This window comes from Emys orbicularis, chromosome 5, assembly GCF_028017835.1.
Source record: "Emys orbicularis isolate rEmyOrb1 chromosome 5, rEmyOrb1.hap1, whole genome shotgun sequence".
Lineage (NCBI taxonomy): Eukaryota > Metazoa > Chordata > Testudines > Emydidae > Emys > Emys orbicularis.
In genome coordinates, this window is record NC_088687.1 from 129,748,103 (window position 1) to 129,764,868 (window position 16,766).

Here is a 16,766-nt window from a genome sequence, read left to right on the forward strand (position 1 = left end):
AGACCAGCCCTGAATGTGACTTTGTAACCTTAAAATTCTTTAAACATAGCTTTTTGTATGTAATTTCCTAACTTTTTTTGAAGTACAAATGGAAAACCATAAATTCCATAATGTTGACCCATGGGCCAGGACCTTTAGACCCATGGTATTATCTCTTGTGCTAAAAACGAGTGGAACAAAAGTAGGCTGTTACTCTCTGTGTGGCCCTTTCATTGATTTAGGGAGGAACACATGACATGCTTTCACCAGTATTTGCTAAGCAGCAGAGAAATGTTAGGAATTGGGAATGTTGAGTTCTATTCTTGGTTTTGGAGGACAGAATGTTCTAGTGGTTACCAACAGCACAGCCATGCACACATATTTGGCACATTCACTCTGAAAGGCAGTGTGGTTTAGTGGATGAGATTCAGATTTGCCATATTAGAGACCTGGGTTCTATTCCCAGATCTGCCAGAAATGACCTTGTGCAGCCTCTCAGTTGCTGGCCCCCTGATAGAGAAGTACGAGTCCTGGATCAATAATAAGGCTTGTGAAATGCACAAATAGAATTAACAACAATCAGTAGACACAGCTGAGACAAGAACTCCTGATCATCTCTTGGCTCTGAACCCAGCATACCTTCCCCAGGGACAAACGAAAAGCTGCTGCCACTGCTGTATCTCCTCCATAGATCTAGATGTCCATCTACCATGTAGGTGGTTCATTGGGGAGTTCTGAGGGGCTGGAATATTCTTAGCAAAGATAGCATGGTCAGAGAGCTTATAAAACTCTGAGCATTTGCAAATGGTGCTGGAAGCTTATAATTCTGCTGAATCTAGGTGGATTTTTATGGGGACAGCAAAGGGCACCTTTTTGACTCCAGGACAATCCGGGTGTCAAATTTCAAATTTCTGCTCCAAACCCAGGTGGGAAAGCTCGCGGAACCCCTTTAAAGAAGTGGTTGGGAAAAAAATGTTAACCTTGACAAAACTATCTATTTTTCCATAGCCTCTTTCTGGGAAATGACTGAACCACTTTTGCTGAAACTTTCCAAAAAAAGTTCAGTTTGAGACAGAACAAACAGGAAATTTCAGCCCAAATGATTAAAGTTTGGCAATGTTATAAACAACTGAAATCAGCTGGATTAAGGCAAACCAGGGCCCAAGGAACATGGTCTTAGCCTTACTTGTGATGCCTGACTACTACCCAAGAGCCATCTGCTGAGGTTGTCGGGAGTCCCTCGTCTGTCCCTTTTTAGGCAGACTTGCCCTTCCCTTCCCCTTTCCCCAGTTCATCCCTCTGTCTTCAGGCAGGTTGAAGTCTGACTCAAAGGATATAAGTTTCAAGATTTTCTTCATATCTATGAGGCTAGAGACTTATTTTTCTAAATGAAGGAGAGCAACCTCTAAAGAGTGCTATCTACGCCTGCTCTGGAGCAGTATTGTGGGCATTTCTTGTGCAGGTAAGTGGTGAACAAGTCTATTGTTGGTGTTCCCCATCATCGGAACATGTCGAGAAGAATCACTGAGTCCATCTCCCATTCACGGTTGTGTAGAAACTTGTGGCTGAAACTGTCTGTTTTCATGTTGTAACACTGTGGGAAATGCACCCCAAGTGCCACAGTTTTACGGCTTCCGCACAAAGGGAGGGTGATCTGGTGCCCCCCTGACGATTTATGCAGTACACGCACGCTATGTTGTCCATCATGACCTTCGTGTGTGTGTGTGTCTGATCAGTGGAAGGAAGTGAGAACATGTGTTCCTGACCACTCTGAATTCGAGGAGGTTGATGTGAAGACACACTTTGGAGGGTGACCATTTGTTCTGTACTGTGAGGTGTTTGAGAAGCGCACCCCACCCTATGAGGGATGTGTCAGTGGTGAGGAGAAGTGACAGAGGAAGGTGTGTAAATGGGATCCCCGTGCTGACGTTGGCCAGTTCAAGGATTGATTTATCTTGGTGGGTAGCAATAGTGGTTTGTCCAGGCTGTCTTTATTCAGTTTGTAAACCGAGGTGAACCATGACTGGAGGCATTTTATAAGAAGTCTAGCATGAGCTATCACAAATGTGCCCGTGGCCCTGTGCCCTAGAAGATGAAGACAATGTCTGGACGATATTTGAGGGCTGGTTTGCAATGTCTCCATGAGAGTGGAGAGACTGAGGAATCTGTGTTCTGTAAGGGGCTCTCGCACTCTGACAGAGTCGAGATCAGCTCCTATGAATTCTAATATCTGTCAATTTTTGTATGTTGATTTGTAGGCCCAGGCTTGTGAATAAATCCATAGTCGTACGGGTAACCCGCTGAGTTTCGTCAAGAGAGCCTGCCCTGAGAAGACAATCGTCCAAGTAAGGATAGATCATGATCTAGGTGGGCTGCCACTATAGAGAGGACTTTGAGGAATACTCTGGGAGCCGATGAGAGGCCAAAGGGGAGTACTCTGTGTGGGTAGTGGTCCTGCTTTAGGGTAAATCTGAGATATTGTCTGTGGGATGGCAGGATTAAAATATGGAAATAAGCATCCTCGAGGTTGACGGCTGAAAACTAATCTCCCTGTTCTGATGCTGGAAAAAATCACTGCTAAAGTGACCATCTTGAATTTTTGAGGCTTGAGGAATTTGTTGAGTGCTCTGCAGTCTGGTATGGGTCTCCAACCTCCCTTTTTCTTGGGTAACAGGAAGTAATGAAAGTAAAAACCTTTGCTGTGTAGATGTTGAGGTACTGGTTCTATGGCTCCTACACTGAGGAGGTGGTCTATCTCTTGTTGTAACAGGCTCTCATGAGAAGGGTCCCTAAAGAGGGATGGGGAAGGGAGTCGGGGGAAATGAGGAGAAATCGATTGAGTACCCGTCGCGAATATTTTCTAGCACCCATTTATCAGATATTATCCATTCCCAGGTGCTGCGGAACAGAGCAAGGAGACATCCATAGGAATGCGAATGCTCAGACAGCATTAGATGGTGTTGAAGGGAGTGGTCTGATGGCCCCCAGCTAAACCCATCAAAACCGATGTTTTGAGGTGGATGGTTGGGAAGTAGGTTGTGGGCCCAATGGTTTGCGCATTTTGAGAACATCGATTTCTTCCTTTGTGGCTCATAGAAGTGTTGGGTTGAGTAGTGTGCCAAGCAAGATCTGAATGAAGGCTGAGGACTGTATTTTCTCTTCTGCCCAGATGTGTAAATTCTTAGCGACCAAAGAGTAGCCCTGGAATCTTTAAGTGTATGGAAGGAAGGATCCATCTTTTCTGCGAACAATTTTGTGCCCTTGAAGGGAAAGTCCTCCATGGTTGTCTGCACTTCCTTGGGGAAGCCCGATAAGTGTAGCCAAGAGGCTCGCTGCATCACAATGGCAGTGGAGATGGAACATACCGCCGTATCAGCTATGTCGAGCACTGAATAAAGTGTCGTTTTGGCTACCAGTTCTCCTTTGTTGAAGATGGCTCTCAACAGATCTCTGTGAGATTCTGGAAACTGTTCAATAAAGGAATTGAGTTTTGAGTAGTTGATTTTTTTAGTATTTTGCCATTAAGGCCTGGTAATTTGTGATGTGGAATTGAAGCGTGGCGGAAGAATAAGCTTTTCTCCCAAATAGGTCGAGGTGTTTCCAAACCCTATTATAGGGGGTGGATTTCTGATGTTGTCAACCTCTGGAGTTTACCACATCCTCAATGATCGAATTAGGGGGTGGATGGGAGAAAATAAATTCTGTGTCCTTCACTGGTACATAATATTTCTTATCGGCCTGCTTACAGGTTGGCTGGGCCAATGCAGGTGTCTGCCATATAGTTTTGGCTGGGTCCAAGAGAGCCTTGTTGATGGGAAGAGCTACTCTTGAGGAGGAAGAGAAGTGCAGAATGTCCAGCAATTTATGGTGTGATTTTGTAACCTCCTGTAGTGGTAACTGCAGCGTGTCTGCCACTCTCTGAGCTAGGTCTTGAAAAAGTTTAAAGTCATCCGCTAATGATGGTGGAGGAGACATCACTGCCTCATCTGGTGAGGAAGATGAGATGTTAGTCTGAGGCGTAACCTCTTCCTCAGTGTTGACCTCCTGTTCCTCCCTCATCTCTTCAGGAGGCTCTGGATACAGAGGCAGAGAGCGGGTGCCTCATAGGTTCTTGGTGGGCCATACTAGAACTTCGGGAGGCATGATGTCTATATGCCTGCCACAGATCCCAGTAAGGCCATTGATATGGTGAGAAGGGTCCCAGTGGTTGGTACCATGCTTGACCATACCAGGGAGGCTGAGGGTCAGATTGACGGTATGGCGAGGGAGGTCCAGATTGGTAATGGGCACAATAAGATACTGAAAGGAGCGATGGGAGACGGGGGCTGCATGGCCTGATGCCAAAGGGGAATCTGGAGCTCAAGGCAAACTTGGTACCGGGGCTCCGGTACTGAGTAGAGGAGACTCAGGTACATGAGACACTGTGAGGTCTCTCGAGTATCTGAAGTCTTGTGGTGCCATAGATACCAGTACCGGTGGTGGTGGTTAATGCCGGGACAACTGTATTGATGGAGTTGGTGATGTAGTTTGGTTAAACGCTCCAATCGTGTTTGGCATACGTTGACAGTACCGACGTCATCGTCTGCACCGATGGAATCTTCCCCAAGGCAAGGTCTTTGCCTCACCCAGTCAGTACTGATGTTTCATTGCCTGTGGCCATCGGGTCCTTAGGCAGTCCAACGTGCTCATTGGGACGGCTTCAGTGCCATCAGTACCAATGATACTGAACAAGTTGGTGATCTTTTTAGGCAGGTTCAGGGTTCGCTCTGAGGACTCTCTTTTTAGAAGCCTTGTGTGAATGGCTGATTGTTGCCTTTTTAGGCTCACTTCCTTTGGATATAGAGGGCTGTGGTGAATCTTGATGTGGGTCTGAAGGCGGTTGGAGAGCTGCTTCCATTAGAAGGCGGTTAAAGCCTCAGCTCTCTGTCCTTTTGGGACCAAGGTATCAACTGTGGCATAAACCACACTTCTGGGGAACATGGTTCTCCAGGAGGCAATGCTCCACACAATGCAAATGTCCGTCCATCACCAGGATGGCTTCTTTGCAGTTGAGACACCTCTCAAAGCCTGGTGAACTGGGCATACCCTGTACTGGGATGGTCCACGGACAAGGGAAAGAGGAAGAGGTGAGTAAAAATTGAAATTAAAATTAAAAACATTCTTTTAAAATTGTTTTTAAAGGAACAAAAGGAAAAACTCAAAGCAAACTAAGTAATAGTCAGAAAAGAAACTAAAAGGAATGATGAACAAGTATTTAGAGAGTTAACAATCTGATAGACAGCTAAAAGTTCTGTCTCTGGCCATGGGCAGTTGAGAAGGAACTGAAGAGGGTTTGCCCACGCAATGCTGGCTAGACTTGTGGCAGAGCACAAGGAGGGGGACAGCTCATGTGCGGGCCGAACTGGCATTGCTACCTAGTTCTCCGATCAGCAGCGCAGGGATGTAAAAACACCTACAGTGGAGCACCCATAGGGACACAACTTGAGGAAGAATTAGTTATTTTTGGGTGCCCAATTTGTGACACCCTCCAGGGACCTGATTTTCAGGTGGCAGGTTCTCAGCACTTTCTGTTTCAAGTTGGGCAGCCAAAAATCACAGTTGCTTTTGACAGTCTTGGGCCAATGTTTCTATAACCCAAAGAACTGTGACACCCAAAACCTAACTTTTAACCTTGTTTTCTAGCATCAACTCATTACTTAGCTAACACGATGGCCTGATAACAGTTTTGTAGTTCAGTGAATTATGGTCTCACTGATCATATCTTAATATTGCATAGTTTTCTTCCAAATCCTTGTCTGTTACAGTATCAAGTTATGACTACAAAGCAAGATTACTTCAGTGAATGGATATAGTAAAAAAGCACCTTCAGTATCTATGCTTATGTTCAGAGTGAATCTCTCAGCTCCCTCAAACACTTTATGACACCTTTTCAATTAATCTCTTACACAAACCTGGCTGTTCTGCCTGCTTCTCAAACCTCTTCTTTTCTTCTCTCATTTTGTCCTCTGGATTAACAGGATTCCCAGATTCATCCCGAGGGATTATCTTCCCATGGAAAGGGCACTGAGGGAAGAAAAAAATGACACGAGTTAGAGAATAAACATTTCCATGTAATCTCATGTTGCTAGTAGTCAATTCTTGGAATTAAAAGATACACTTTGTACTGGCATATTGGACCGGATTATGAGCACCTCTTATGAGGTGTTGAGAGCCCTAAATTGCCACTGAAACCATAAACAGACTTAAGTGGGAGTTAAAGGCACTCACAGCCTCACAGGATTGAGCCCTTAATGAAATGAACTCCGAGTATAATGGCAATAAATAACAGGCCTTTTTACAGACAGAATGCTGCCCTGTCATCTCTGGAACCAGGGTTTTCATTCTGCATTTGTATTTTTAAAGCTAAATCCCTTAACATGTAGGAATTCCATTTTAAGTATTTCAACCCATTCACACCCTTTAATAATGGTAAACACAGTAAGAACTGTAATAGTCCAGCAAAATGTTTAATGTTAAGGAAACATTGTTCAAATTTATCCAATAATTTAAGTTTTGTAAAACTATGCTTTTATAAAAAAAAACCTAATCTCTCATAAAAGCCCATCTCTTTGCTGTCCCCTCAACCATAAGGATTATAATGTTTTGAAAAAGCCACTAATGTCAAACACACTTCTGCACTGAATGAGGAGAAGGAAGAACCACCCAGCAAACAACTACTGGGCACTGTTTCCTTGTCAGATGCTCAGATACTACAGTAATGAGCATGGTATAAATACCTAGTTAAGTGAAATTATGATATTAAGTGCACACCTTAACCCTATCCTGTCTTTCACATAGTCTCCCGTCAGGCATCGGTGCTCGACATCTATGTTTCACCGGTTCAAACTTGCCAGAAAAAGTTATGCATCTACTTTTCAACATTTCGGCTACTTCTTTGTTTTCCACCTCTTCCTCCATTTCATTGGGTGCCCAAAATCGATGTTGAGAAGAAAATCTGGCAAAATAAAGAACACAGATATACCTTTTCGCCCATAAACGAAGTTCTGTACTTACTGTGAACCGATACAACCCCACGGGAATCAGCTGGGTAAGAACTGGGCTCAGTAGGCAGAAGAAACACTTAAAAAACACATGCATATTAGTCTTTAACAACAATTTCTCTCAGAAAAAAATTAAGCTTCTTACAAGCTGGTAGGCTGTTAAAATTTTCCCTTCTTGTAGACACAGAGATATATTAATGAATTATAATAATCTAGGGCTCTACAACTAGTGATAACTGCTATATTGTGTAGACATGCTTAAAATGTTGTGGAAGCTTGACTGACTGGTGTCCTTCATTTCCAAACAACTTGTCTTCCCCAATTTCCCATTTAATATTATCACCTTACACCCAGTGGCGGATTAGCCACTAGGCCAATGGGGCCTGTGCCCATGGCCAACTGGGGCACACCCGCACCCTGACCCCGCTCCCTGGCAGGAGCGCTGGGGGGACGAGGGGGACTGCAGGCGGAAGGGGTGGGGAGGGGCCCCCTTGCTCTGGCTCACGGCCCCATAAACCCCTAATCCGCCTCTGCCCACCATTGTAATTACAGTTGCGAATTGGCTTTAGAAGTCAAAGTGGGCCAAAAACTGCTTAAAATAAATAATGCCATGGTCAACACTAACCTTATCTTGATAACCTTACTGTGTAGCAGATGAGGTAAAATAAAGTAAGACAAACAGTTAAGCTACTGTTCAGTGTATGCTCTCATGCTTGTTTGTTTTGCTCTTTATTAGCAGCAAAGGAGCAGGGGTTGGAGTGACTGCAGTATACTGTAGACTAGGGAATAGAGCCAACTATCAACTGAACTTTGTAGCAATTTTTCTTCTAGGTTCAATAGCTAACTCTTCGTTTTGACACTGCTATCAGCTAACAAGTATTTACAGGAAGTTTCTCGAGGAAATTAAAAGCAATATACTGAAAACTTATTTTAAAACTAGAGAGATCTCATGAAAAATAGTCATTGTATGAAAAGCAGAACTATTTCCAGGCCAAAAAACCCCAACAACCCCTACCCCAAAACCCCTTTATTACCCTGGAGCAAAGGCAGTAAACATCTATTACTTAAGGAGGGGGAGGACCTACGTGTTGAATGATGTTCTATTCTCAAAAACCACAAAATATTAGAAAGTCTGGAAAAGCAGTTTTAAGGCAATGTCTTAAAAAGACAGAAATATGCAGTTCAGTTAGGGTGACCAGATAGCAATTGTGAAAAATTGGGTCAGAAGGTGGGGGGTAATAGGAGCCCATATAAAAAAAAGTCCCAAATATTGGGACTGTCCCTATAAAATGGGGACATCTGGTCACCCTAAATTCAGTGATCCCAAAGAACCTTCACTCTGCTCACAACTCCCACATCCATCACACCTTGCATACAAGATGGAAATATTTGAATGAAGGAGGTCTTGATAAGGAATTTATGTACATATTGGGCAGCCAAGGACATTTTACATCCACTTTATTTGTGCACTTGTAGTCACCTCCACGTGGTTCTCTCCTTCCCAATCACTCCCATATCTGGCCTCTGGGTGGCTCTGTCTCCCTCCATCCTATTCCTCCCACTCATGTGGTTCCCTGTCTGTCACTCCCCAGCAATGAAGCCCTCTGCACTTTGTAGACTCCATATAGTCTAATATATGAGGAAGACACTTTTATTAACAACTAAGGTCTCAATTCAGAAAGACACTTATGCAAGTCCTTAAGTTTCACTGAAGTCAATGTGCCTAAGTGTTTTGAACTGGGCCCCAAATGAGTCCTCCCTAACAAACATTAGAACAAATTTGGAGGACTTGAAGTTGATCTCATACCAGCTTTCAACTTCGCTGGTTACAGTGGAGTTACTCCCTATTTACACTAGCATAAGTGAGATTAGAATTAAGCTCAGCGTTTCTAGGCTAAAAATTATTTTACAGTTGTGGTGAAACTTAATTTTTAAATCTTCCTATCTTATCAACTCCTCATAAAAGTTGCCTCATATGTTTCAGAAACATTCTATCCAGGCATATAACAATTGGATTCGTTTAATTGTGGCAATATTAGGGGGATGAATCCAAATCAGCTTTACAATGCAAGACTAGCTTCAACATTCACTGTAGTAAGACTTGGAGGAGAGGAAGGTGATCAGGAACGGTCAACATGGATTCACCAAGGGCAAGTCATGCCTGACCAACCTGATTGCCTTCTATGATGAGATAACTGGCTCTGTGGATATGGGGAAAGCGGTGGACGTGATATATCTTGACTTTAGCAAAGCTTTTGATACGGTGTCCCACAGTATTCTTGCCAGCAAGTTAAAGAAGTATGGATTGGATGAATGGACTATAAGGTGGATAGAAAGCTGGCTAGATCATCGGGCTCAACGGGTAGTGATCAACAGCTAGATGTCTAGTTGGCAGCCGGTATCAAGCGGAGTGTCCCATGGGTCGGTTCTGGGGCCGGTTTTGTTCAACATCTTCATTAATGATCTGGATGATGGGATGGATTGCACCCTCAGCAAGTTCGCAGATGACACTAAACTGGGGGGAGAGGTAGATATGCTGGAGGGTATAGGGTCCAGGCTGATCTAGACAAATTGGAGGATTGGGCCAAAAGAAATCTGATGAGGTTTAACAAGGACAAGTGCATAGTCCTGCATTTAGGACGGAAGAATCCCACGTACTGCTACAGGTTGGGGACCGACTGGCTAAGCGGCAGTTCTACAGAAAAGGACCTGGGGATTACAGTGGATGAGAAGCTGGATATGAGTCAACAGCATGCCCTTGTTGCCAAGAAGGCTAATGGCATATTGGGCTGCATTAGTAGGAGCACTGCCAGCAGATCAAGGGAAGTGATTATTCCCTTCTATTTGGCACTGGTGAGGCCACATCTGGAGTACTGCGTCCAGTTTTGGGCTCCCCACTACAGAAAGGATGTGGACAAATTGGAGAGAGTCCAGTGGAGGGCAACAAAACTGATTAGGGGGCTAGGGCATATGACTTACAAGGAGAGGCTGAGGGAACTGGGCTTATTTAGTCTGCAGAACAGAAGGGGGGGGGGGGGGGATTTGATAGCAGCCTTCAACTACCTGAAGTGAGGTTCCAAAGAGGATGGAGCTAGGCTGTTCTCAGTGGTCGCAGGTGACAGAACAAGGAGCAGTGGTCTCAAGATGCAGTGTGGGAGGTCTAGTTTGGATATTAGGAAACACTATTTCACTAGGAGGGTGGTGAAGCATGAATGGGTTACCTAGGGAAGTGGTGGAATCTCCATCCTTAGAGGTTTTTAAGGCCCAGCTTGACAAAGCCCTGGCTGGGATAATTTAGTTGGGGTTGGTCCTGCTTTGAGCAGGGGGTTGGACTAGATGACCTCCTGAGCTCTCTTCCAACCCTAATCTTCTATGATTCTATGCATCTCGTAATTTACGACAAAAATGTCTTTATACTCTCACTGTTAAAAAACCATTCCAAGAAAAGACCCTTTACAATATATAAATAAATATTTTAGTGAGACTCTTGAAAAAGTGGGTTGTAGCCCACGAAAGCTTATGCTCTAATAAATTTGTTAGTCTCTAAGGTGCCACAAGTACTCCTGTTATTTTTGCGGATACAGACTAACACGGCTGCTACTCTGAAACTTGAAAAATAAAGTATTTTTTAGTTTTACAAATGATGTAGTGGGGCTGTAAAGTGATGGATAATAAAATACAGTAAGTTTGATTCATTCTGCTGTGCTTGATTTTTTTTTTTAGTTCCCTAAAATAGGACTGACTTCAAGCTCTGTATCAACCATTTTATAAAGGCACAATGAAGTGACAGGATCCCTAAAAAAAGCATACTAATATTTTAGATTGCTACACACAAAGTAGCTTTACATAAACTTGCAGTAAAATTCTAATGCCCCCTGGTGGTCTGATTTTTTTTCTAAAATTATCAAATATTTGTATTCATGCTAGAGTGAAGAGATACTCATGATATGCATATGGTCCAACTTTCCCTATACGAGAGAGAGCCTCATTTGATATTTTAACTTGACCCCTCCAAAAAAAAAAAAAAATCTGTATCCAGTATTTTTCAATGTAATAAAACTGTTGTCTTCCTCTTTGTAGCTTTCCTTAAGATGCCTGGTACGTTTTAGGGAGTTGAGCTTAAATAATGGACTGACGTCTGCATAGCCATAAGCACTTCCATTTACTATGCCCTTATAAACCATTTCCCCCCCAACTCTTTCACAACTATATTTTTGGGCAAGTGAGAAAAGAACAAAGGAATATTGAAAACTAGGGTTATTTTGTTTAGATGCATGTTCCCTATGCAGTAAATGAAGGTGGTGGATTTCTAATTTTTTTTTTTTTTTTTTGGTTGTGTATAACTTTGTAGGATAGAAGTCCTTTAATGGACCACCTGGATGCTCAATTCCAATTGACCATCATCTCTGCAAATGCTTGGCTACATGAATAATTAATATTAGGAGAATCTTTTCATCTTATCTCTTTAACAAACTCAGCTCAGTGCAAAGGGGGCAGCCACTTGGCTATGTCCACTCCCATCCTATTTTGTAGTTGTGCTCTTTACTCCCCCCCCCCCTTTTTTTTTTAAATAGCGAATCTCTCCTCACTGCCTGCAGCCCCTTCTGCCCCCACTTCTCAAGATTACTTGGCAGTTTTGGTTCTGTCTGCCTGTGTTTCCGCTACCCTTCCAATTTTGATGTTGCCAGCAAGTTTGATCATAGTTAGATTTCTATGACAAACTAAACATATTAGAAGAACTAGGCCTCAGTCTAACAAAGCATTTAAGCATGTTAATAGTCCCACGGACTTCACTGGGATTGCTCATTTGCATGAAATTTAGCACACATTTACTTAAGTGCTTTTGTTGGATTGCAGCCGTCATTTCCTGTGCAACAACCCAAGCAAGCAGAGGAATCTAAAGGGAACTCTGCTTGAAAATGGATGCATGTGACTAGTGAAGTTTTCTAAGGCAGTGGGGATCACCAGTGGAATGAAAGCAGCCACATGGACCACCTGTTGTTCTGTTCGTAACTGTTGTTCTTCAAGATGTGTTGTTCACGCCCATTCCAATCAGGTGTGCACGCGCGCCCGTGCACGGTAGTCAGAGGATTTTCCCCCTAGCAGCATCCGATGGATCGGCCTGGGCGCCCCCTGGAGTCGCGCCTTCATGGCGCTGAATATAAAGCCCCGTCGACCCACCACCCCCTCAGTTCCTTCTTGCCAGCTACTCTGACAGAGGGGTAGGAAGGTGGGTATTGGAATGGACATGAACAACACATCTCGAAGAACAACAGTTACGAGAAGGTGAGTAACCGTTTTTTCTTCGAGTGCTTGTTCATGTCAATTCCAATCAGGTGACTTACAAGCCAAGGTTAGCTGGTGGGGTCAGAGTCTTCCACTGATTGGAGCACTGCTCGTCCGAATGCCGCATCATCTCTGGCCTGCTGGGTAATCGCATAGTGCGTGGCAAAAGTATGTATGGAGGACCACGTTGCTGCTCTGCAGATTTCCTGAGTGGGAACCTGAGCCAGGAACACTGTTGACGAAGCCTGCGCCCTGGTGGAGTGCGCAGTGATTGGAGGGTTGGGAATCCCTGCCAGGTCGTAGCACTCATGAATACAGGACGTTATCCATGATGAAATGCGTTGTGATGACACCAGCAGACCTTTCATTCTGTCCGCCACTGCTACAAATAACTGGACCGATTTTCTGAATGGTTTCATTCTCTCGATGTAAAAGGCTAGTGCCCTGCAGATATCCAGAGAGTGGAGTCTCTGTTCCCTGCTGCTGGAATGAGGCTTAGGGTAGAACACCGGGAGAAAAATGTCCTGGTTAATGTGAAACTGCGATGCAATCTGTGGGGGGAAAGCAGGAGGAGACCTGAGCTGAATCTTGTCCTTATAAAACAGAGTGTACGGAGGCTCTGACATTAGGGCCCTGAGCTCAGACACCCTTCTGGCCAAGGTTATCGCTACCAGGAATGCCACCTTGTAAGAGAAGTAGAGCAGGGAGCATGTCGCCAACGGTTCAAATGGTGTCCCATGAGCCTAAAGAGGACCAGGCTGAGGTTCCCAGGTGGGAATAGGCTGACAGATGTGAGGGTACAGTCTGTCGAGTCCTTTTAAAAATCGGCTGACCATAGGGTTAGCAAACACCGAGTGGACCCCCGCGCCCGGATGGAAGGTCGATATGGCGGCTAAGTGCACTCTTATTGAAGATGACGAAAGCCCCTGCTGGTTCAGATGGAGAGGTAGTCCAGAATGAGTGGCAATGAGGCTAGCGTCAGGGACGAAAGGTGCTGCGCCGACCAGATTGAACATCTCTTCCACTTGGCAAGGTAGGTGGCTCTCGTAGAGGGTTTCCCGCTGCCAAGGAGGACTTGTCTAACCTGGTCTGAACCGGAAAGCTCCATCGGGTTCAACGACGGAGCTTCCACGCCGTGAGGTGAAGCAACTCGAGGTTCGGATGTTGAAGATGATCTTGATCTTGCGTCATAAGGTCCGGGAAGAGTGGAAGGGTGACATGGCCTCCACGGACATGTTTAGGAGAGATGTGTACCAGTGCTGACGGGGTCAAGCTGGTGCTATCAATATGACCTGAGCTCGTTCCCTCCAGATCTTGCAGAGTAAGCTGTGGTATGGGTGGAAATGCGTAAAGGAGATGGCCTCTCCATGGAAGGAGGAACGCGTCTGCTCTAGAGCCTAGGCTGAGATTCTGGAAGGAGGAGAACTGCAGGCACTTCCTGTTGTGTCACACGGCGAATAGGTCTATCTGGGGAAAGCCTCACCTCTGGAAGATGGAGAATGCAACGTCCGGGCGAAGGGACCATTCGTTGGCGTGAAACAACCTGCTGAGGTGGTCCCCCAGCTCTTTCTGTACCTGGGGGAGGTACGATGCTTGCAGGTGTATTGAATGTTCCACACAGAAGTCCCACAGCATGAGGGCTTTTTGGCACAGGGGAGAGGCGCATGCACCCCCGTTTGCTGATATAGAACATTGCTGTTGTGTTGTCCGTCATAACTGATACACAATGTCCTGTTAAGCGTGTATGGAAGGTCTGGCATGCTAGACGCACCGCTCTCAGCTCTCTGATGTTGATGTGGAGAGCCAGGTCTGCCTGACATCAGAGACCTTGGGTCCTGCGGTCTCCCAGATGAGCTCCCCAGCCTAAGCCTTCTGCGCCCATCACTAGCGAGAGAGACGGCTGCGGACTGGTAAAGGGGACCCCTGAGCACACCTCCTGAGGGTCGAGCCACCAGATGAGGGAGTCGATGACCGGGCGAGGCAGCGTCACGAACCTGTCCAAGCTGTCCCGGGCTGGGCAATATACACTGACGCGAGCCACGACTGAAGAGGTCAAAGCCTGAGTCCATGTAGGTACAGGCAGCCATGTGTCCGAGAAGCTTCAGGCAGTTTCTTGCTGTGGTGGTGGGAAACTGTCTGATGCCTCGAATGATATCTGTCAGGGCCTGAAACCTTGCTTCTGGCAGGTATGCCCCGGCTTGGGTCAAGTCCAGTACTGCCCCTATAAACTTTATCCTCTGGATGGGGGACAGAGTCGATTTTGCTTCGTTTAGAAGAAAACCCAGGTTGTCGAAAATGGCTCTGATGAATCTGACCTGAGCTTCCACTTGGGTCCTGGAGCGGCCCTAGGGCAGCCAGTCGTTGAGGTACGGAAACACCTGTACCTGGTGCCTGCGCAAGAACGCGGCGACGACTGCCATGCACTTGGTGAAGACTCGAGGTGCTGCTGACAGGCCAAATGGAAGGATTTTAAGCTGGTAGTGGGTATCGTTCACCACAAATCTTAGGTACTTTCTGTGGGGCTGAATGATTGCGATATGGAAATACGCGTCCTTCAAGTCAAGGGCGGCATACAGCCTGCTGGATCCAGTGATGGGATGATTGAGGCCAAAGAGACCATGCGGAACTTGAGTTTCTTCATGAATTTGTTGAGTTCTCACAGGTCCAAGATGGGCCTGAGGCCGCCTTTGACTTTCGGTATAAGGAAATGCCAGGAGTAAAAGCCCTTGCCCCTGTGCTCCTGAGGAACCTCCTCCACTGCCCCTAGAGATAGGAGCGATTGCACCTTCTGGATAAGGAGCTGCTCGTGAAAAGGATCCCTGAAGAGGGATGGGGAAGGGGGATGGAAGGCCGGGAGGGCACAGAATTGGATGGAGTATCCTCTCTCTACTGTGCGGAGCACCCAACAGTCTGAGGTGATACAGGACCATGCATGGTAGAAAGGGGATAGTTGGGACGAGAAGGTACGGTGGGGTGGATCCAGCTGGGGATCTGGTGCGCTGTCCTTAAACGCACCTTCAAAAGGCCTGTTTCGGCCAAGAGGGTGGTTTAGATTGGCCAGAGCCCTGGCCTGAGGATGGGCCTTCTGCTGTTCCTGTTCCTCCTCCATGAACTGTCCTGACGGTTCTGCGGCTGGTAGAACCATGGAGGAGGTTGCAGCCTAAATGTTTATGCTGTGTAGCGGGAGTATGGAGGCCCAACAATTTGAGAGTGGCTCTCGAATCCTTTAGGCTATGCAGCCTTTTATCCATCTTTTTGGAAAATAGAGCCAAACCCTCGAAGGGGCGGTCCTGAATAGTTTGTTAGACCTCATATGGAAAGCCCAAGACTTGAAGCCAGGAGCCCCTCCTCATAGTTATGCCTGTGGCCATGACATGAGTAGCCGCATCCGCTGAATCCAGTGCGGCTTGTAGCGAAGCCCTGGAAATGAGTTTCCCTTCCTCCACAACAGCCGAAAACTCGGCGCGGGAGTCCTGCGGCAACAGCTTCACAAATTTAGCCATTGCCCCAAATGTGTTGAAGCAGTACCTGCTGACAATGGCCTGCTGATTTGAAATGCAGAGCTGTAAGTATCCAGTGGAGTAGACCTTTCTCCCATAAAGGTCAAGTCTTTTCTCCTCCCAATTCTTCGGGGAGAGTCCCTGGAAGCCCTGACGCTCGCATTGGTTGGCAGCATCAACCACGAGAGAGTCAGGTGTGGGATGCGTGTATAAATGCTCATAACCCTTGGATGTTACAAAGTAGCATCTTTCGTTGTGCTTAGCCGTAGGGGGCAACAAGGCTCGGGTCTGCCACAGAGTTTGTGGGGTCAGAGATGGTCTTTATGAGGGGCAGGGCAATACGTGCAGGACCAGAAGGGGCGAGGATGTCCACCATTGGATCTGCATCCTCCACCTGAATGTCCAGGCCCTGGGCAACCCTCCGCAACAAGTGCTGCAGAACCCTGCAGGCTGGGGCTGTCCTCCAAGGCTGGGGCTGTTGCCATGCCTGCCAACGCCTCATCTGGCAAGGACGAGGAAGAGATCCCCTTGAGGGGTGGCTGGTCCCTTTCTTCCGCACCCAAGGGGTCCCACGGCACCTGGGTTTCTTGGGCTGTTGCTGACCCAGATGGTGTCGCACCCCTCAGTGCAGGGGCTGCATACACCGACACAGGCGCAGCCGGTGCCAAAAGTGCCATCTGCGCCAATGCCATCCTCGACGTTGGAATCAATGTTGCTGCTGGTACTGGAGTCCCCCCCCAGGGCCCAGCTGCGCCAGAGGCGTTGAGATGGTAGCGCAGGGTGGTAATGGGCCTATCCCCGACCCTGTCGGTACCGGCGGTGCTAGTGGGGGTACAAACAAGGCCACAGCCACCGATGTCACCCTGGAATGAGACCCTTGGCTGTGACCTTGGCTTTGATGAAAAGCCCAGGGAGTCCAAAAGGGCCATTGCACCGTGGGCTGCCATTGGGCGGGCCACGG

The 16,766-nt window shown here is 46.5% G+C and overlaps 1 protein-coding gene across 1 annotated transcript in view; it reads right to left on the bottom strand.

Moving 5' to 3' along the window:
• Positions 1 to 16,766, bottom strand: part of UVSSA (UV stimulated scaffold protein A) — a 98,582-nt gene that overhangs the window by 15,023 nt on the left and 66,793 nt on the right. The window contains exons 11-12 of the mRNA XM_065405595.1: positions 6,790 to 6,973; positions 5,931 to 6,042 (exon numbers count right to left, since the gene is read on the bottom strand). Of these exons, the coding sequence (XP_065261667.1) occupies positions 5,931 to 6,042; positions 6,790 to 6,973 (296 nt within the window). The remainder of the gene's footprint in view (positions 1 to 5,930; positions 6,043 to 6,789; positions 6,974 to 16,766) is intronic.